This window comes from Bos mutus, chromosome 1 (assembly GCF_027580195.1).
Source record: "Bos mutus isolate GX-2022 chromosome 1, NWIPB_WYAK_1.1, whole genome shotgun sequence".
NCBI classification, from domain to species: domain Eukaryota; kingdom Metazoa; phylum Chordata; class Mammalia; order Artiodactyla; family Bovidae; genus Bos; species Bos mutus.
In genome coordinates this window covers 56,482,052-56,504,232 of record NC_091617.1, presented here as the reverse complement: position 1 = coordinate 56,504,232, position 22,181 = coordinate 56,482,052, and the positions used below count along the sequence as shown (strand labels likewise).

The 22,181-nt window shown below is 39.6% G+C and overlaps 1 protein-coding gene across 1 annotated transcript in view; it reads left to right on the top strand.

Annotated features, from left to right (window-relative positions):
- Positions 1-22,181, top strand: part of CCDC80 (coiled-coil domain containing 80) — a 35,747-nt gene extending 13,566 nt beyond the window's left edge. Inside the window, exons 4-8 of the mRNA XM_070369189.1 lie at positions 8,518-8,654; positions 10,406-10,554; positions 18,337-18,440; positions 20,877-20,957; positions 21,676-22,181. Coding sequence (XP_070225290.1) covers positions 8,518-8,654; positions 10,406-10,554; positions 18,337-18,440; positions 20,877-20,957; positions 21,676-22,022 — 818 coding nt within the window. The 3' untranslated portion in view covers positions 22,023-22,181. The remainder of the gene's footprint in view (positions 1-8,517; positions 8,655-10,405; positions 10,555-18,336; positions 18,441-20,876; positions 20,958-21,675) is intronic.

Here is a 22,181-nt window from a genome sequence, read left to right as displayed (position 1 = left end):
CTAACTGCTACAAACATCTGGTGCTGTCTTGGCAACATGTTAGCATGAATCCTGCTGTCTTTTAGACATCTGGATTGAATATGAACTGTAGAGGATGAAGATTTTCTTTTCTGCCTTATTGGAAGTCAGGTATTGTGATTTGGGTGTTTGCCACTCATTGAATGGCAGCTTGGACATGATTTGGGGGGCCTTTGATTTTGTTCCTCATCTAATTCCTGGAAGGCCTGTCTCTCCTTGTGTCATGTCCCAGGTTACCCTTATGGGAAAGGCTGTAATGCATTCAGCCAAGACTGGGAGTCAGCCATGAGAAAATAGAAGTTGGCATGCGCCATGGTCTCAGTAAACCAATCTCCAGCCTTGACCGATTTTCAGTTGGAAATCTATCAGATGGCCTTACTTTCCTTAAAAATAAATCAAGCACTCTCTACTCTTCCAGACTTTTACGGGGCCTTAAAAACAAAGGCCCACATCCAGCTACAGTGTAGGCTGTACTCACCAGCTGGTCCATCTTGCTAAATGTATTTGAATTATACGTGATGGACCTACAAACACCAGAAAGAGTTAAGATTTCAGTCATTAGCCTAATGAAAGTTATTCATTCTTAAGCAAATTCCAATGCAGAAGAAGCCTATCCAGTTTTGGCAGTCCAGAGTATATTAAATGTGAGGGTTTAGAATGACCTAACATACACACACACACAAACACACAAATTAAAAATAAAGAAAAAAAATTTTTTAAGATAAAATATAGAGTGACCTAACACATAAAGGCATTCTTAATTGTCAGACATATTTAAAATATCAATTTGAAATAGGAATATTGGTGTCTATGCTAAGAGGATGGATTATAGAGGAAGTTTGTCAGGTGGGAAGGAGTTGCTGGCTAAAGGCATTTTATTAGAGAATGAAAAGAGAAGAGGGAGGAAAACATAGCGGGCATGTATATATGTATAGATGCTTCCCTGGTGGCTCAGACGGTAAAGCGTCTGCCTGCAATGTGGGAGACCCGGGTTTGATTCCTGGGTCGGAAGATCCCCGGAGAAGGAAATGGCAATCCACTCCAGCACTCTTGCCTGGGAAATCCCATGGACGGAGGAGCCTGATAGGCTACAGTCCATGGGGTCGCAAAGAGTCGGACAGGACTGAGCGACTTCACTTTCACTTTCTTTCATATATGTATATTTATATGCTTAGCAAAATATATAGGTGAAAAATATTTTTGACGCTGGTATTGATCACTAAACTTTAAGAGCTAAAACATAGGACATTTTTGCGGGGGGAAAGACAATTTTTTGATAGCTTCTTCTAAAGGAAGGAAAAAAGGAAGGAGGAAGAGTTGGTGGAAGTGGAATGTGGCAACAAGGAGAGGCAGTACTGATTCCTTATTCATATGAGTAGGGAATTTCTAGGTGAGTCTCTGGAGTAACTTTTATACCTGAGTCTGATAGAATCCATTTCAGCCTATAATACTCTGTCTTTGATCCTGTTGAGAATTGTCCTTTATGGACAACCTCACAATCATCTGGATCCATAACAAGGCAGAAATACTGCTTCCCCACAGAAGCATCTGAAAAATTGACCCTTTGTCCCAATTCCTCCCTTCTTCAGTGGTGACAATGCCTAGCAGCTGCCTTCTCTAGACCCTGCCATTCTGTGCTAGGAGACAAGGCTGGGTGAGTGATCAGACTTCCAAACAATGCCTTTGGTGTCCCTCTCTGTTTGTTCAGGTTTTGATTATCACTCTGTCCCCTAACTTGTGTCATCACCCATTGCACTGCCTCTAACATCAAGCTTATCGCTGTCAAGATCAACCCCTGACAAGCAAGGGGTTAAAAGTGCCTGATAAGTCAAGTGTATAAAACAAGCGCTTGAAGAATGTGTGAAGGGACAAGCTTATCCAGTTGCAGTTATCACAGTATTGTATGTATCACAGAGTTTTGAAAAGGGAGTGGATTTAAAGGAAGAGCCTTGAAACTGAGTAGATTTTTTTTGATAGATGATGACTCTATCAAAAGTACTTTTTGTTTTTATTCAGTTTTTTAAACAAATGATACATTTTTTGGATTCCAAAGTCAAACACTATATAAAAAGGCATTAACAGACAAGTCTTACACCCATTCTTGACCCTTATTATTCTCTGCTTGCACAGTAATATTTATGATTCCTTGTTAATCTGTTTAATGGCCTCTTTATGCAAACACAAATAAATATAGATACCTATAATTCCCCTTCTCTTTTTTAAACAGAAAATTGTTTTATTACCTTGAGTAGGAAAAAAAAAATTTTTTTTTTGTTGAAATATAGCTGATTTACAATGTTGTATTAGTTCCAGGTGTATAGCGAAGTGATTCGTGTATATATAATTATAAACTCTTTTTCAGATTCTTTTCTGTTACAAATTATTACAGAACATTGAATTCAGTTCCCTGTGCTACCCAGTAGTTCCTTATTCTTTTTCCCTTCTTTTTTTTTTCCTTGTGTTTTTTTTTTTTTAATTTTATTTTATTTTTAAACTTTACATAATTGTATTAGTTTTGCCAAATATCAAAATGAATCCGCCACAGGCATACATGTGTTCCCCATCCTGAACCCAATCAGTTCAGTTCAGTTGCTCAGTCGTGTCCAACTCTTTGTGACCCCACAGAAGCATCTGAAAAATTGACCCTTTGCCTCAAAGGGTCTGCAGCATGCCAGGCTTCCCTGTCCATTACCAATTCCCAGAACTTGCTCAGACTCATGTCCATAGAGTTGGTGAGGGCATCCAACCATGTCATCCTCTGTCGTTTCCTTCTCCTCCTGCCTTCAATCTTGCCCAGGATCGGGGTCTTTTCTTATGAGTCAATTCTTCACATCAGGTGACCAAAGTATTAGAGCTTTAACTTTAGCATCAATTCTTTCAATGAATATTCAGTACTGATTTCCTTTAGGATTGACTAGTTTGATCTCCTTGGAGTCCAAGGGACTCTCAAGAATTTTCTCCAACATCACAGTTCAAAAGCATCAATTCCTCTGCACTCAGCTTTCTTTATGGTCCATCCATACATGACTACTGGAAAAACCATAGCTTTGACTAGACGGACCTTTGTTGGAAAAGTAATGTCTCTGCTTTTTAATATGCTGTCTAGGTTTGTCATAGCTTTTCTTCCAAGGAGCAAGCACTTTTAATTTCATGGCTGCATTCACCATCTGCAGTGATTTTGGAGCCCAAGAAAATAAGGTCTGTCACTGTTTCCATTATTTCCCCATCTATTTGCCATGAAGTGATGGGACCAGATGCCATGATCTTAATTTTTTTGAATGTTGAGTTTTAAGCCAACTTTTTTACTCTCCTCTTTCACTTTCATCAAGGGGCTCTTTAGTTCCTCTTTGCTTTCTGCCATAAGGGTAGTGTCATCTACATATCTGAGGTTATTGATATTTCTCTGGGCAATCTTGATTCCAGCTTGTGATTCATCCAGCCTGGCATTTTGCATGATGTACTTTGCATATAAGTTAAATAAACAGGTGACAATATACAGCCTTAACATACTCCTCTCCCAATTTGGAACCAATCTGTTGTTCCATGTCCGGTTCTAACTGTTGATTCTTGACCTGCATACAGATTTCTCAGGAGACAGGTAAGGTGGTCTGGGATTTCCATCTCTTGAAGAATTTTCGACAATTTGTTATGATCCACACAATCAAAGACTTTAGCATAGTCAGTGAAGCAGAGTAGATGTTTTCCTGGAATTCTCTTGGTTTTTCTATGATCCAGCTGATGTTGGTAATTTGATCTCTGGTACAAATATTATATATCTGTTTTGTATTTTTTTTTTTCACCTAAGTGTATTTCCCGGAGATCTTTTCTTATGAGTACACAGAGATCTTTCTCATTCTTTATTAAGTCATACTGAGATTCTACCATAGTTTATTTAACCACTCCCCTTGTTGAGTAACATTCGGATTGCTCTCAGTATATTGTTATTATAAACAATTTCAGACTTAACCTTGTACACATATCACTCTATGTATGTGGGTATTTCTTTACAATAGATTCTGAGAAGTAAGATTGTTGGGTCAAATGGAAAGTGTATCTAGCTTTGGTAGATATCACCAAATTTCTCTCCATGTAAGTTGTATGATATTGCAAAACCACCAGAAATGTGTAAGAATGTCCATATCTCCAAACATCTTCAACAGAATGTATGATTAGACTTGTGAATGTTTTTAGCCAATGCTGTATGTGAAAAATGGTATCTTAGTGTGGTATAGAATTGGGTTGCATTTCTCTTTTTATAAATGTGATTGAAGATTTTTTTCATATGTTTCAGGCAACTTTATATTTTGTTTTTAGTGTCCTTTGCTTATTTCTCCATTGGGTTGTTGGTCTTTTTAATCTCAATTTATAGGTATTCCTTATAAGATACTGACCCAGTTTGGGGGTGGAGTTCAGGAGTTTGTTTTAAAAGTGTTTCTCAAGTGATTCTGATTTGCAGTTAAATTTGGTCTAGAGCAGAAAGTTGAGTGGCAGAGAGAAGGGAAGAGAGGTCTAGAAATGTAGATTGGCACCCAATTTTAGATAATTTCAAATACCAGGAGAGAGAATTCAAACTTAATTTGGTAAATTAAGTGAAGTCACTAAAGATTTCTACACATATTTTTCAAATAAATTTCAAATAACTTCTTAGGTTTAGTAGTCAGTCTGTAGGACAGAAAAGCCCCTGACAGGACACATTCTTCATGGATAAGACAAATTGTTCGTTCTAGGGACCAAATGCAACCTTCAGCTTTGAGATGAGAAATGGCCAGGCTAGTGCCACATACTCATTCGATTCAGTCACTCACTCATCCCACAACTGGGTGCTAGGCAGGGAAACAACTCACTCATAGAGTAAAACAGAAGGGAACAAGCAGATTGACAACAAAGTTAGTTAAATTTATCCATTATCAACTAAAAACAATTCAGCCTCTGCTGGAGTCTTTACTTCCAGATTTATCCAAAATGCAACCAAGAGATTTTTGGTCTATATTGACTTCTTGAATAGGATAATTATATTTTAAGTGCCTTATAAGTATGTTTTATTTACATTGTGCATTACTTCAGGACAGGGTTTATTAAGGTCTGGTGGTGCAGCAAAGTCAGAATGTCAAAGGAAAATGGAATATATTACTCATTCATTACCCAAAGAGGAAACTGCACCACACCTCACAAGGTCATGGGAGGAACACCAAGTTTTGGTCAGGAAGCAGAAGCCAGAGTGAAGAGAGAGCCTAGACCATGGTTATTATTGGGGTTTCCATGGGAAACACAAGGTGTTCACCCAGCTGGTTAGGCTTGGGGCTGTAGGGTATTACCTAATTGTCTGGTTCCTGGCCCTGAGACAACTGATTGGTGCTCCTCGGGCCATGAGCCAGATAGATCTGGGTCCAAGGATTGTAATTTTACATGCACTCCAGGTGCTCATGATGAAGGTATACAGTGAATCCTACTTTGAAAAACTGCCAGAGCAGATTTGGAGCTCCTGAAGCAAACAGAGAGCTGAAGTTGTCCCAGGACACTGGAGGAATGGCCTGAATTTAGGGATGAGAAGGAGGAGGAGGAGAAACCATGGGTATCACAGAGAGGCAGCAGTCACAGCTGGAGGCTTTAGATACAATGCCTGGCATACAGTTCGTATTTAATAAGTTGCCTTTGAAGCTGAATTTTTCTGCAGTGTCATTGCTGTCTATAGTCAGACATGGAAAAACAAATACATGAAGAAACTTACTACTACCTGAATTTAACCACTGACTTTTTGGAGTTGGAGTTCTTAAAGGGTGAGAAACTAGGCAAGTGCTTCATTTATAGGGCCAGTCCTCATCAGCACACAGCAGAGCTCACCCTCCCTGCTGTCCCTCCTCAAAGATCTTAGGTCCAGGGGCAGATTCTGTGAAATGACCAAATCCCACAAAATGGGCTTGGATCTATGAATCATTTTAGCTGGATTGGGACCATGTGGACAATTTATAGGATGTATTCTAAGGAAATGGCAACCCACTCCAGTGTTCTTGCCTGGAGAATCCCAGGGACAGGGGAGCCTGGTGGGCTGCCGTCTAAGGGGTCGCACAGAGTCGGACACGACTGAAGTGACTTAGCATTCTAAGGAATGTTTGCTTTTAAACCCTGTCACCCTTGACGAAGACTAGAGAGCTTTGGCAGAATCTGGATAAATTTAATAAGAAGTTTCAAATGAATAAAAGCAAAAATGAATGTATGTTGAGGATTAAAAATAGCAGTTCCTAGGTTCAAGATAAAATCTGATTTGTACAGTGTTAAAATCAGAACATTAGTTGTTAAAGATGCTTACAAATCAGTTTTTTAATGATTTCCTTCATCATCATGCTGCTGCTACTGCTAAGTCGCTTCAGTCGTGTCCGACTCTGTGCGACCCCATAGATCGCAGCCCACCAGACTCCCCCATCCCTGGGATTCCCCAGGCAAGAACACTGGAGTGGGTTGCCATTTCCTTCTCCAATGCATGAAAGTGAAAAGTGAAAGTGAAGTCGCTAAGTCATGTCTGACTCTTATCGACCCCATGGACTGCAGCCCACCACGCTCCTCCATCCATGGGATTTTCCAGGCAAGAGTACTGGAGTGGGGTGCCATTGCCTTCTCCGATATTAATATTATTAATCACAAAATAAAATATGCTCCTTGTTAAAATTTAAATAATATAGGCTCACATAAAGTAAACAAAGTTTCTACCTCACCTTTTCTCACTCCCCAGAGATAACTATTATTATTAGCTCTATGTACTTCTGGACTTTTTCCTATGTATATTCCCATATGGATGTATTTTATTTTGCTTTATTTCCTTTTAACCAAGAATACCATCATACTTCGGAGAAGGTAATGGCACCCCACTCCAGTACTCTTGCCTGGAAAATCCCATGGATGGAGGAGCCTGATAGGCTGAAGTCCACAGGGTCACTAAGTCGGGCACGACTGAGCGATTTCACTTTCACTTTCATGCATTGGAGAAGGAAATGGCAACCCACTCCAGTGTCCTTGCCTGGAGAATCCCAGGGACGGGGGAGCCTGGTGGGCTGCCGTCTATGGGGTCGCACAGAGTTGGACACGACTGAAGCGACCTAGCAGCAGCAGCAACAACATCATACTTCATATTTTATTCTTCAAGTTGCTATTTTTACACAATAGATAAACTAAACAAAAGCCAACAGCATGAAGAACCTAACAATTCTTTTAAATTAACATATTTTATTAATGATAGTATTCTTTCCCCTCTCATTATGATCTACTTGGGAGAATCAAGCTTCTTACTTATATACTTTCAACAATCTTAATCAAGTAAACCAAAGTAATACCTAAATTATAATTGCCCCCTTTATATCAGTAAAAGCAGAATAGTCTGTGATACTTAGCTACATAAGCTTTGTAGCTACAATATTGTGTTTTTTTCTACTGTAGTACTATTCATTGGGTAACAGTGTTGATAATAACCAATAAATTTCCTTCTGTAATAGATTTATTATTACATATTTGCTAACTTTAACATTTGTAAATTTTTTTTAAATACAGGGGATTATTCTACCAATAAAAAATTTAATAAGGTTGAGGGAAGCACTGTGACCTGTATGGGAGGAAAGAAGTAAATAAGCCCTTCTATTACTTCCAAGTGTTTTCCAGGCATGGTATTAATAGTTTGTCATGTTCATACTTCCCATTAACCCAGTGGCACCTGCAGGACCCAGTCTGAATTATAGTAGTTCTCAGGCTTGATGTTTGAAAATATATATATATATATATAATATTAAGAACTTCTATAAATTGGGTAACATTTTACTTAACCTTGTATTCACTTACAAAATTTATCATATGAATAGATTGATTTTTTGGAGTCAAATGACCAGATTTGAACATAGGCTTTTTATTTTTCTCTATGGCAATGACTGGAGAATTCCATGGTCAGAGGAGCCTGGCTGGCCACAGTCCATGGGGTTGCATAGAGTCGGACACGACCGAGTGACTAACACACACACACATAGCAATGACGCAGTTCACTGTGTCCCAAAAAAATGCTCTAATAAAAGGAAGGAACACAGCAATTTTAGAGTTAAATAAATAACTAAAACTAAAATAAAATTTTAAGTGAAATAAAGCTTAAGCAAAGAATCTGGGTCTGTTCCCCTGGTAAGTCACAGTAATGACTCATCCCCAGATTGAGTTGGCAGTCTTCTTCCAGGAATGACTCAGTAGCTTCATTTGAACATTGCTCCTTCTGATTCACTATAACCAGGGTGGGCAGAGATGGGGTTTGATCATCTTTGGAAGAGTGACTTTCAAAATGAGCTTATTTATTTATTTGTTTCTATATTTGTTCACTTTGGAAACATTGGTTCAAACAAAGTACTATTTGAATGTGTGCAACTAATGAAAGCAGTTCTGATTAACTCGGGATGGAGGCTCAGATCCTCCACCCTTTAGTTCCCACTGATTTCTGGTCACATCCATATTTATTCACATTTCATTTGCCTTAAGACAATGAGAAACCTATGCGAGTCGTGGATGATGAGGACTTGGTAGACCAGCATCTCATCAGCGAGCTGAGGAAGGAGTATGGAATGACCTACAATGATTTCTTTATGGTGCTCACGGACGTGGACCTCAGAGTCAAGGTATGGGTTCCTGTTTGGGATAGTCAGTGCCATTCCTTAAGAGAGAAACTCATTTTGGGGGGATCAGTGAGTCTATTACACATATGACTGAGCACAAATTATTTCATAAATGGGAAATTTTGGAAATGGTCCAAATAGTTACCACTGTCCTCTAGAATTTGTGGTCTATGGAAAATATTGGATTGGATGACCCCCTGTAGCTCAGTTACTTGACTCAGACTAAATTCTTCTGTAACATTAAAGTCATGCATTCACCAGACACTTGTTGAATAGCTATGATGTGTCAGACCCTGGTGATAAAAAATGAAGAGCATTTAGCTTCTGTTTTAAGAAAACTCAGATTTAATATAGGCATACTCTGGAAGAACCTGGAAATTTATCTCCTGATTCAGCATGGGCAAGACGGTAGGGCTTTACACCCAATATCTTCCTATGATAGGGACAAAAGTTCTGAACCATGAAAAATTATGCCATGTAGTCATAATAATAATAATAACAATAATAACTAACTTTATTGAGTTCTTTCATTATGCCAAGCACTCACCTCAGATGTTTACAATTCTCATCTCAAACCTCTAAGAGAAATAACAAGTATTATCTTTGTTTCAAAGAGGCCAGGAATCTAGAGTCGTTAAGTAACTTGCCTAACTTCACCCAGTTAATGTTAGACTTCATATGCACACAGATTGGTTCCAGAGCCCATGCTTACATGAAAATCCTTAGGAAAAAGGCTTCCTGGGCTATTAGAATACCTGGTTCAGCCTGAAGCATTTTTCTGGATCTGGAGAGAGATCCCTTCAATAATTCATTCTGCTTTTGTGTTTTGCCACCTCTAATGTTAAAGGTTGGACTAGATGATCCCTAAGGTGTCTGCCAGCTTACACATTTCATGATTTACTAAAGTCCCATTGAGGGCACAGCTCCAAGCCATGTCCAGACTTCTCTCTCTAGCTTACGCTGATTACGCTCAGCCAGCTCCCAAATCCATTTCAGGTTGCTGTTCTAAGTCCAGACAGCTTTGAGGCAGGAAACTGATTTTCATTATCCTTAACTTAGATTTCCAAAATTTTTTTCTGAGGATACATTAGCAAACATGACCTAATTTTAAGTAATGCTCACTCAATAAAATAGTCCCTGGGAATCACAAAGAGTTTATATAGATTGTTTATTCATTTATTTATTTGCTTTTTTGGTTGTGCCACAAGGCATGTGTAATCTTCCCCCAACAAGGATCAAACCCATAGCCCCTGCATTGGCAGCATGGAGTCTTAACTAACCCTGGGCCACTAGGGGCGTCCCATGTAGATTCCTGATGACCACAGAGCAGGCATCCTTCTGGTGGAAAATTACCTTTATTGCTGAGGTCAGATACTCTTACATGTTCTTGCATTTGATTTTTTGTGTTAGGTACAGAGTTTCTGACTTTCCAATCGTGTAATGAACAGGAACCAGGTTAGTTCCAGAGATAGGGAAGTAAATCTAGGATATGTGTGGTGAAGAAGGCATGGACCCTTTCCAATAAAAAGAGTTAAGAAGAAATCCTCATGGAAGGTAAAGGAAGTTGTTTCATGGATTCAGAACCTCAAAACATCAGCAGAGGTACTATTGCAGGAGAGAGTTTATAAACGAATGAGCCCTCCAGGCTCTGTTTTCCCCAGAGCTCCCATGAATTCTCCCAGGCTCTCCACCCTTTGGACAGAGGGAAGAAACACCTTTAATGCATTATATACTTCTTACTTTTCCTTCAACAGCAATATTATGAGGTGCCTATAGCAATGAAGTCTGTGTTCGATTTGATCGATACTTTCCAGTCCCGAATCAAAGACATGGAAAAGCAGAAGAAGGATGGCATCATTTGCAAGGAAGACAAGAAGCAGTCACTGGAAAACTTCCTATCCAGGTACATCTTTGGAGACACCTAGGAAGAAGGCAGGAGAGCGTTCTGAGTGAGCTAATGAAACCCCAGAGAAACACAAAGCAGAACGTGTCTGTTCAGGGTGACCTTCCCTGTGAGAAGGGGAAGTGTCTGTGCTTCACAGCACTCTGCCCGGTAGGCTTATTCTTGTCCTGTTGGAAGTGGCTCTGGCTGCAAGGCTGGCTGGGATCAGATCCAAGCTTGAGTGTCGATTTGGTGGCTTTGGATAAGTCTTTTCTTTCTCTTCTGCTTTTTTTTTTTGGCACACTGATACATACTTCTGATTTTCTGTGAGGGTTAATTCATTCAGTTAATTTGGGGGGCTTTGTATATTGTATTTATATTTATTGGGCCCTTTCTAGTTCCAAATGGGATTTGGAACACTGCTTGATTTTCTGCTTCCTTCCAACTCTGCAGAGAACAACAGAAGTTCCACTAAGACCTTAAAAGGAGAAATTCTCTTGACCCAGATGCCTGATCCCTTGGGGAGTGTGGTTTGTTGAAAACCCTTGTAGAGAAACTCCGGTACATACACAAAAAAGTGTTTTTAAAAAAATCACTCTACTTTTTCCCTTCTTCATCCCTTCTCTCATGATGGATGAAAATTCTACAGATATTTGGGACTTTAAGGGGTGCAGGGATGCAGAAATTTCACCTACAGCAGCAAAAATTCTATGATTAGGAAATAGATAATCTGAATTCCTCTAGATTCGGGAAGCTTGGGTCTCTTAGGAAATAACATCATGATGCGTTTTAAAGAGCACAGGACTCACCATTCATCCAAGTTTTCAGTTTATAATTTTCTAGATATGTTGTCTGGAGAAGGCAATGGCACCCCACTCCAGTGCTCTTGCCTGGAAAATCCCATGGATGGAGGAGCCTGGAAGGCTGCAGTCCATGGGGTCGCTGGGGGTTGGACACAACTGAGTGACTTCATTTTCACTTTTCACTTTCATGCATTGGAGAAGGAAATGGCAACCCACTCCAGTGTTCTTGCCTGGAGATTCCCAGGGATGGGGGAGCCTGGTGGGCTGCCGTCTATGGGGTCGCACAGAGTCAGACACGACTGAAGTGACTTAGCAGCAGCAGCAGCAGATATGTTGTCCCTATGCTTCCAATTAACCTGCCTTAAAAATCTCTCACCCATGAGAATAACAAGAGCAAGTAGCCCTACCTCCACTCCAGTGTTGCCGTAATCACCTTTTGTGCCAAGCACTTCATCTTCCTTCCTGTTGTTTCACAACAATCCCATGATCTAAATAGTGTAACTATTCTCACACTAATGGAGACCACTGAGGCTAATGGAGATCAAATAACTTTCATCACTGAGTTAGTGTCAATAATGCTGAAAGCTCGACCTCTTTGCACCGGTGCCAAATCAAATCTTGGAGACAGAGTTTTGGGTGTCAAAACAGTCATTTTACATTTACCATATTTCTTTCAATTGCTTGAAATAAGCACAATCTTTCTGAGTATTTAAATGATCCATAAATTTAATAAGTTAATGTTGTAAATACAGTGAAGTTTTCTCAAATGTTCCAATAACTGTATATGCTTAGTAAGATTTCAACCTAAAACCATACAACTAAACCACTAAACCACGTACTCAATCACACTTCCTAGTTTGGAGTTTCAAGGCTATCATTTCAAGCCAGATACTCTTAAGTTTCACAAGAACATAAATTCATAAAGAAAATCAGGATCCTTCTTAGAAAAATATATTATTACTATAATTTTGATTCTTTCCAAACTTCCTCTTCTTAATTCTAAATCTTCCAGGACTGAAAGATGTATACCCATTGAACCAACCCATTAAACTCAGATAGCCTGATCTGTAAAGCAGACAGTTATCATCTAGCTCATTGGTATTATTTAAAAATCAGGATTTAGGCCAGCCACGAGACCTGCAGTTCCAGACATTATGATGAATTATTCGTGCCATTTCCGGGCAAAGGTTCTTTTTATAATCACAATGTCACGGGTTTCAAAACTTCAAAGGAAAAGCTGGCATTATCTCACTTTTGTTCACTCACAAAGCTTGCAGTGCTCGTTCAAGTTGATCACTGATTTGCATTTGCATTTTTTTTTATTCTTAAGAAATTATACGTATTTTGCATCTAAAGTCTTTTGAACTAGATGAGGTCCTACAACACACAAGCAAATGTATTTTCCTTCCAGTGTAAAAGGCTACAAGTTCTGATATTCACTGCTGTTTCAGGAATATACATTTCTTATGGATATTCAGAATGGCCTATGATTATAATTTAGATGTCCTATGGCTATCTATGACTTATGGTCACAACTCATGGAATCATTGTGCTGATAATTATCATTGATCTTAAAAATTAAAGTGGGATAGTATATTACTTAAAGGCATGATTAAGACAACCCTGAAGTTGATTCCTGGTTTTCCACTTATCAGCTGTGTGACCTTGGACTTACTGCTTAATCTCTTTGGGATTTAGTTTTTTCATTTGCAAAATGGAGATAATAAGTTTATCTATTCTTAAGATCATTATGAAAGGTAAATTCAATATTAAAGGTAATAATAGCCTAGAACTTAGCACAAAGCAAGTAATTAATAAACATTGGTTATTAGTAGTATTCAGTTCAGTTCAGGTCAGTTCAGTTCAGTCACTCAGTCGTGTCTGACTCTTTGTGATCCCATGAACCGCAGCACACCAGGCCTTCCTGTTCATCACCAACTCCTGGAGTCTACCCAAACCCATGTCCGTCGAGTCAGTGATGCCATCCAGCCATCTCATCCTCTGTCATCCCCTTCTCCTCCTGCTCCCAGTCCCTCCCAGCATCAGGGTCTTTTCCAATGAGTCAACTCTTTGCATGAGGTGGCCAAAGTATTGGAGTTTCAACTTCAACATCAGTCCTTCCAATGAATACCCAGGACTGATCTCCTTTAGGATGGACTGGTTGGATCTCCTTGCAGTCCAAGGGACTCTCTCAAGAGTCTTCTCCAACACCACAGTTCAAAAGCATCGATTCTTCAGTGCTCAGCTTTCTTCACAGTCCAACTCTCACATCCATACATGACCACTGGACAAACCATAGCCTTGACTAGACGAACCTTTGTTGGCAAAGTAATATCTCTGCTTTTCAATATGCTATCTAGGTTGGTCATAACTTTCCTTCCAAGGAGTAAGCGTCTTTTAATTTCATGGCTGTAATCACCATCTGCAGTGATTTTGGAGCCCCAAAAAGTAAAGTCTGACACTGTTTCCACTGTTTCCCCATCTATTTGCCATGAAGTGATGGGACCAGATGCCATGATCTTAGTTTTATGAATGTTGAGTTTTAAGCCAACTTTTTCACTCTCCTCTTTCACCTTCAAGAGGCTTTTGAGTTCCTCTTCACTTTCTGCCATAAGGGTGGTGTCATCTGCATGTCTGAGGTTATTGATATTTCTCCTGGCAATCTTGATTCCAGCTTGTGCTTCTTCCAGCCCAGCATTTCTCATGATGTACTCTACATATAAGTTAAATAAGCAGGGTGACAATGTACAGCCTTGATGTACTCCTTTTCCTATTTGGAACCAGTCTGTTGTTCCATGTCCAGTTCTAACTGTTGTTTCCTGACCTGCATACAGATTCCTCAAGAGGCAGGTCAGGTGGTCTGGTATTCCCATCTATTTCAGAATTTTCCACAGTTTATTGTGATCCACACAGTCAAAGGCTTTGGTATAGTCAATAAAGCAGAAATAGATGTTTTTCTGGAACTCTCTTGCTTTTCCATGATCCAGCGGATGTTGGCAATTTGATCTCTGGTTCCTCTGCCTTTTCTAAAACCAGCTTGAACATCTGGAAGTTCACAGTTCACGTATTGCTGAAGCCTGGCTTGGAGAATTTTGATCATTACTTTGCTAGCGTGTGAGATGAGTGCAATTATGCGGTAGTTTGAGCATTCTTTGGCATTGCCTTTCTTTTGGATTGGAATGAAAACTGACATTTTCCAGTCCTGTGGCCACTGCTGAGTTTTCCAAATTTGCTGGCATATTGAGTGCAGCACTTTCACAGCATCATCTTTCAGGATTTGAAATAGCTCAACTGGAATTCCATCACTTCCACTAGCTTTGTTCATAGTGATGCTTTCTAAGGCCCACTTGACTTCACATTCCAGGATGTCTGGCTCTAGGTGAGTGATCACACCATCGTGATTATCTGGGGTGTGAAGATCTTTTTTGTACAGTTCTTCTGTGTATTCTTGCCATCTCTTCTTAATATCTTCTGCTTCTGTTAGGTCCAGACCAATTCTGTCCTTTATCGAGCCCATCTTTGCATGAAATGTTCCCTTGGTATCTCTAATTTTCTTGAAGAGATCTCTGGTCTTTCCCATCCTGTTGTTTTCCTCTATTTCTTTGCATTGATCGCTGAGGAAGGCTTTCTTATCTCTTCTTGCTATTTTGTGGAACTCTGCATTCAGATGCTTATATCTTTCCTTTTCTCCTTTGCTTTTCGCTTCTGTTCTTTTCTCAACTATTTGTAAGGCCTCCTCAGACAGCCATTTTGTTTTTTTGCATTTCTTTTCCTTGGGGATGGTCTTGGTCGCTATCTCCTGTACAATGTCACGAATCTCCATCCATAGTTCATCAGGCACTCTATCAGATCTAGTCCCTTAAATCTAAAGAGGAGACTTAATAAACACATTTCAGAACTGAAACCCAAGCAAAGAGAACTGAATTTTTTTCTTTCTTTTCTATATAAAGCTCTATAAATAAACTAGTATCCAAATGGGAATTTTCCTTCAAATTTGCTGAGTTGGTGGGTCTACACAGCCTGGTTTCAGCTGACCAGACTCTGAAGCCAGTCTGGTCTTTAGTGACACTCATCTGGTTCAGGCTATAATTATCTTTCTCTAAGACAGAAGCCCCAAAGAGTGGGCACATGCGCACTAATTTGGGAATGCCAGCTAAGAAAAGCAAATACATACATAGCTTGTAGCTTTTATTTACTGACACTAAAGTGACAAAAAAAACATTTGTCAAAGTAAGTATCTGGGCCACATTCACATCTCTTCTTACTTCCACAGAAGTAGTTCTATTAACAGTTGTTCCTTTAGGGCTGGGAGCTGGGGCCTTGGATCTTAAAATGAAGGTCTGTGGGATAAAGAATCACCACTTAGGGGAAACGACCCTCTCTCCGTTGTGTCTGCCACAAGCCTCAGATCCCAGCCTTCTGTAACCCGACAGCATTCAGTGGTGCACACAGGTAAACAAGCCAAAATAGACCTCACCCAAAATAGCTCCCTCCAGGATACCTGCAGCTCTGTATGGGGGCCAGAAAAGCTGGCCTGGTGTGGGTGCTGGCTGGGAAAGGGTGGGGATGGGGGAAGCTGGTCTGGCAGGCCTCCTAAGGAACCAGGGAAAGCACAGGAGACCGTCTTCTGTGATGCAACAACAGTCCTGTTCCCTTTCCCAGGAAAGCTCGGACAGTCTCAGACTCTCCTCTCCCCTCCTTTGTGCCAGATACATTCATCTTCTATCCTCAGTGGAGATTTAAGTTTTTCTTTCCCTTTGAAGAAAAACAAGCGGAGGAAGCTAACGTAATGTCACAGCAAGCAACTCTTGGCGAGTCTTGCTAAGGCGTCCATTCAGAGGTTGTATTTCATCAGACTATCATTTTCTCTCATTCACCCAAACCACTGTTCCCCCAAGAGGCCATTTTCTTTGGGATTGAAAACTCTCCTGTTCACTGAGAGGCTAGAAGGGGCACCGGGAGAGAAGCCATGAATATAATCAACTGGCTTCTGGCTCCTTGAGTGCACTGACACCCTGCAGTCAGCAACACTGAAGGCAGAAAGCAAAAGCCCTTTCTCCAGTGAAGGTGGACTTGGAGACAACTGCACTCAGCCTCTCTCTGGATGCACACCCTCTCTCCTTCATATCCCCTGAGGGACCCTGACAGTGCCTGCAAGCATTAGCTCCTCTGAGAGGGGTAGACCAGGGAAAGCACTGGACCAGGAGTTAGAGAAATCTGAATTTTGGTACCACGTCTTAGATTTACTGGTTAGGCAAGTCACTTCACTTCTCTAAACCTTGTTTTTTATCTGCAAAATGGGGAAAGCAAGCTATGCCCTCGATGAACTCCACTGAGGAATGGATGGTTTTTGTTTTTAAATTATTATTTATTTACTTATTTATTTTTGGCTGTGCTGGGTCTTCGTTGCTGCACAGACTACTCTTTAGCTGTGGTGCATGGGCTTCTCATGGCAGTGGCTCCTGTTGTTGGGGAGCATGGGCTCTAGGGCATGTGGACTCAGGAGTTTTGGTTCCCAGGCTCTAGAGCACAGGCTCAGCAGTTGTGGTGCATGGGCTCAGTTTCTTGGAGGACGTGGGATCTTCCTGGATCAGGGATAGAACCCATGCCTCCTGTATTGGCAGGCCAATTCTTTACCACTGAGCCACCAGAGAAGCCCTCCAGTGAGGAATGCGTGTTGTGCACGTGAAAGCGAGCTACGAAATGATATACAAACCTGAGGATTAAATCGATTATCATATGGCATCATGATAGATAATGTCCAAGATCTGTTAATGGACAATGGACATTATCCATCTGTCAGACAAAGTTCTAAATCTAAAGCCTGCAGACTAAGACACTGTCACTATCTACACCAACACATGGATAACTTACATTGATGGATTTCCAAGTTTAATTCTTTTTTTTAAAAAAATATTTACTCATTTGCCTGCCTGGGTCTTAGTTGCAGTACTCTGAATGTATAGTTACGGCATGTGAACTCTTAGCTGTGGCATGTGGGATCTAGTTCCCTGACCAGGGATCAAACCCAGGCCCCTGCATTGCGGGTGTGGAGTCTTAGCCATAGGACCACCAGGGAAGTCCCTAGAGTTTAATTCTTATAACACCTCTTTGAGGCAATACTCTTTTTGATTCTAAAGCTAAGGAAAAACTATGACTTAGATGAATAGAGTGACATGCTCAAGGAACCCAAAAAATGTAGCAGTGAGAAAATATAGATCAAGTTTCTCGGCTACAAGACAAAAGCTCTTTCCACTGCCCAATTATGTTGGAACTATAAGAATAGGAAGAAGTTCACTATACATTCTAAAATCCTATGACTGTAGGTTTAGCTCCATTCTACTTCTTAGGGGTACTCTATAAGTGATGGTTCTTACTGTGATGATAGGGTACATCTTAGAACTAGCATTTGTCTCTGGAAGAACCACTGGCTACTGAGGAAGGTACATAGAGCTTTATTTTTCCAGGAACCTTGCTTGACCCTTTGAGACACTTTTCTATTTTCCTTCTTACTGTCACTGCCATCTACTTAAAATTCAGTTTTTTTTTTTTTCTGTACTATTTCCTGTCCATATTCACCACCACCACCACCATCCCTGCCAAACCGGAGAGAACTGGACCAGAACTTCAGTTTTCTTCAGTTATTTTCTAATTCCTTTATTTCTGTTGCTATAATCTGACAAACAATTTCAGCTATTTTTCATTGTATCTGAGAATTTCTTCTCTCCCTAAGTGACCTCATCAGGCATGGTGACCAGACTCATGCCTGACACATCATGCAAATGCTACAATAGGCAGACCATGAAGTTATAAAGGAAAAAGTGCACGAAATGTGGTAATACAGTTTAATGTTAGGCTTTGAGGAGCTATGAAATATTTCTAAGGTTACTGTTTTTTTATTTGAGGCACAGGAAAAAAGTGACAGTCGACGTTCCTCTGCTTTTTCACACTGGCCTCTATTGTTTGAAGCGGTAATTGTGGTCTTCTACTTCTTTTCCAGGTTCCGTTGGAGGAGGCGGTTGCTGGTGATCTCGGCCCCTAATGATGAAGACTGGGCCTATTCACAGCAGCTCTCTGCCCTCAGTGGCCAGGCATGCAATTTTGGTGAGTGGGAAGCCTCGTCATCACTGCTTTCCCATACCACTCTCTTCCTGGTCTAAAATGGAACACAGAAGCTTAGGTCATCCAAATATTCCCCAGCCCAGACTGTAGATTCCCAGACACTTACTCAGTTATATTGAGGATAAAGTTGCTTTCAGACTGGAATCTTAGTCAACTGGGGTCTGTTTTTCTTTTTTCTTTTTTCAATATTCTGCCCTCTCAGGTTTTTTATTGAAATGTTTGAAAATACCTGCTGCTTTACTTACAGTGATCTGTATTATGTGTCTTCTTATTTGCTTTTAAAAAATTTGTCTCAAGATCATAAAACTCAGATATCATCAATTACTTAGGTAATAATTAGGTACCAACACTGAGTACTTTTCCATAGATTTAAGTATTTTTTGTAAGACAGGAATGGCTTTGAGAATTAATTAATGAATTGAACCTCACTGTACTATATTACCAGTCCCTTTGAAAGGATTTTGATCTCTAACTAAGTACTAGGAAGACAGCAAGATTTGTTAAACAGTGCCTTATGCTTTAAGACAAGTAGGTCAAAAAGAAACGCTGTTTATTATTACTATCATTATTTGCAGTGAATTGCTCAGTGTTTTGAAAACTAATGTATGCTTTCTATACCAAACATTATTATTCTAGTGGTCAGAAAGGGCAAATACTATTCTGAATAAGTACATATAGAAAGGAAATGCACAATATATAGAACATTATTAATAAGTTCAATGTTGAACCAGAGAGATAATGGTAATTTCAAAAGTTGGAATCACTACAAAAATTTTATTTAAGATACACCTCTGCAGAGGTGTCAGTAGAGAGTCAGTAGAGAGGTGGAAAGTAGCTAGTGGCCACATATTTAAAACTTCATAATTGGAACATAGATGAATCCACATTATTTTGATATTTCTATTAGGAAGAAGAATCATTTATTAGCTATAAAACTGTGTTTAATTTATAAAAGGGAGGGGTGGTTGTATAAGTTTTGTAAAACATTAACAGAGACTGGGTCCTTGCTATGACCAGGTACCTATAAATAATAAATACATTTCAGTTTTAAGATGTAAAATAATAACAAAAAAAGGCAGAAAACAAGCTTATAACAGTAAGGATAATTAGAAAATTTGTAAATGTTTATTTATACTCTTATTATCAAGATTAATGCTTTAAAAATTTATATCAACATATGTAAGGAAGATTTGATTGTGCCAGTATTTTTAGGCATACTTTAAATTATTAATAGCCACCAACAGTGGTGGGTAAGACAGAAGTTCTTAGAGCAGTTAATGACCCTCCATGATATGAATATATAAATAAGATCATGGCTTGCTAATTTTCTAAAGACATCTTTGCAGCAGCTATTAGGTGATGTTTCATTTTGAATCACTACACAAAGAGTCTAAGTCAAACTCTTGTAGTAGATAGGAAATGTGAACAAGTCATGTTTTAAAGGGATAATTAAATTCATGATCTTCCCTTTTGAAAACATGACTTAACATGCAGAACAGAAATGCTTCACTTCTCTGAGAGAAGAGTAAAGCCCATAAAATTTTTTTGGAATAGCATTTTGCCTGAATTTCAGCTCTTCTTTAGAAGAGCCCTCCATAGTGGCTTTTAGTTTTCTCTCCTGGACAATCAAAACTGTCAGCAATCATATTTATTATTAATAGTTTCAAGTTACTACTGTGACTAGGCTCGGATTTTGTCTAAAACCATGAACTCTAAATAGGATGACTCTACAGCCCCCTTGCCTTCCTATGTTCTTTCTCCTGAATCTTTTCATAAGGGCTTCATCTTCAAAAGAATTCCAGCAAGCTATCACAGCGTGACCTTCTTTCCTTTCCTGAAACTTGAGCTGAGGGTGGGCGGGAAGCAAGCTGTGCTTCCCTCAGTGCCACCCCTTTGAGTCTTCTAAAAAAGGGATAAAAACCCGCCCACTGAGCAGACAAACTTTCGTTTGAGGAAGCCAGAACAATTTCTTCAACAATCACATTGGCTCGCTCTGTAGTCTTTTCTTTGAGAGAAAATTAAATTATCCATGTAAGCTGTTATAACATCAGCCGTGACTTTTTTCCAGAACCAGCTTAGATCATCTCAGATATTTTAAAGTTCCAATGGCTTCAGTTTTGTTTTGTCATTTAATAGAGTGAGAATCACAGTTTAAGAGCAAATCCTTTTCCAATCTGCAAAAACAAAACTAAACCACATTTGACCCTGTTATTAATCCTAAAATCTGCAATTAGTCTCTTTTCAAGATTTTATAAATGTTTAAATGCATTTTTTATGGAAAAAAATTTTAATGACTTATTTTACCTAATCAGGTTATGTTTTATACTCTTTTAAAACTTGAGATTTTAATTGTCAGATATCCAGTCTTTGGAAGCAAAAGACTTACTACAGATTCTATGGCTTTCTTTTTTCTCTCAGGTCTGCGCCACATAACGGTTCTGAAGCTTTTAGGTGTTGGAGAGGAAGTAGGGGGCGTTTTAGAGCTGTTCCCGATTAATGGTAAAATTTTGTTACTTTAAAGAGTATCAACTACTGATAAGTTCAGTTAAGTTATATTAATTCATATGTAAGCAGTGGATGTACCCTCAGTTGAAGAAAGGTCACTAAATGCTCCCTCCTGGTGTGTGCCCCATGCCTGTGTGTGTGTGTATGGGTGTGAGAATGTATGTATACACAGAATGTGTGTATAAGAATGGGAAGGGGAGCATAAGCACTCATACTGTTTTTATTAAAAAACCATTCACAAGTGACAGCAAAGATATTCATTTCTTAATAGAGATATGTAATTCTTTTGTGTCTGCATAGGGCTTTATTGGCTTACAAAGCATTTTCACCCATGTTATCTCATTTAATTCTTGTGGTAGTTTTATAAGGCACGAGAAATGAAATATTTCCTGCCATGTCAGTGAACAAGGGATGTCAGAGTTGATCTTGATGTGGCAGTTGATCTTGCAAGGATTAAATAAAGGAACTGGTTTTATATTTTATAACACTTCTGTCAAGAGACATTTGCCTGAAAATGTGACCCATGTTGTAGAATAGCAGGAACATTTCATTACTAGTAGAAAGACCAGCAAAGTTCTTAAATTGGATTTTTAAGCTGTAGAGAATAGATCCTTGGGTCCTTTCTCTGTTCTCACAGTGATTTCTTCTTACTTGATGCTTTCCTCAGTGTTGCCTCTTTAATCCACTAACAACTTTTCTAATCCTATTCTAGGGAGCTCTGTTGTGGAGCGAGAAGATGTACCAGCCCATTTGGTGAAAGACATACGCAACTATTTCCAAGTGAGCCCAGAGTACTTCTCCATGCTTCTAGTTGGAAAAGATGGGAATGTGAAATCCTGGTATCCTTCCCCAATGTGGTCCATGGTGATTGTGTACGATTTAATTGATTCGATGCAACTCCGGAGACAGGAAATGGCCATTCAGCAGTCACTGGGGATGCGCTGTCCAGAAGATGAGTATGCAGGCTATGGTTACCATAGTTACCATCAAGGATACCAGGATGGTTACCAGGATGACTACCGTCATCATGAGAGTTACCACCATGGATATCCTTACTGAACAGAAATATGTAACCTTAGCCCCAGCCAGTTTCCCCTGCAACTGTTAAAGTCACATGTGGCCAGCTACATAAAGGAGAGTTCTTCCACACTGCCTGCACTCCCTGCCTTTTTCTTTCAGTGTTCTTCCAAGATTAAATAAATAGCAACATTTTGCCTA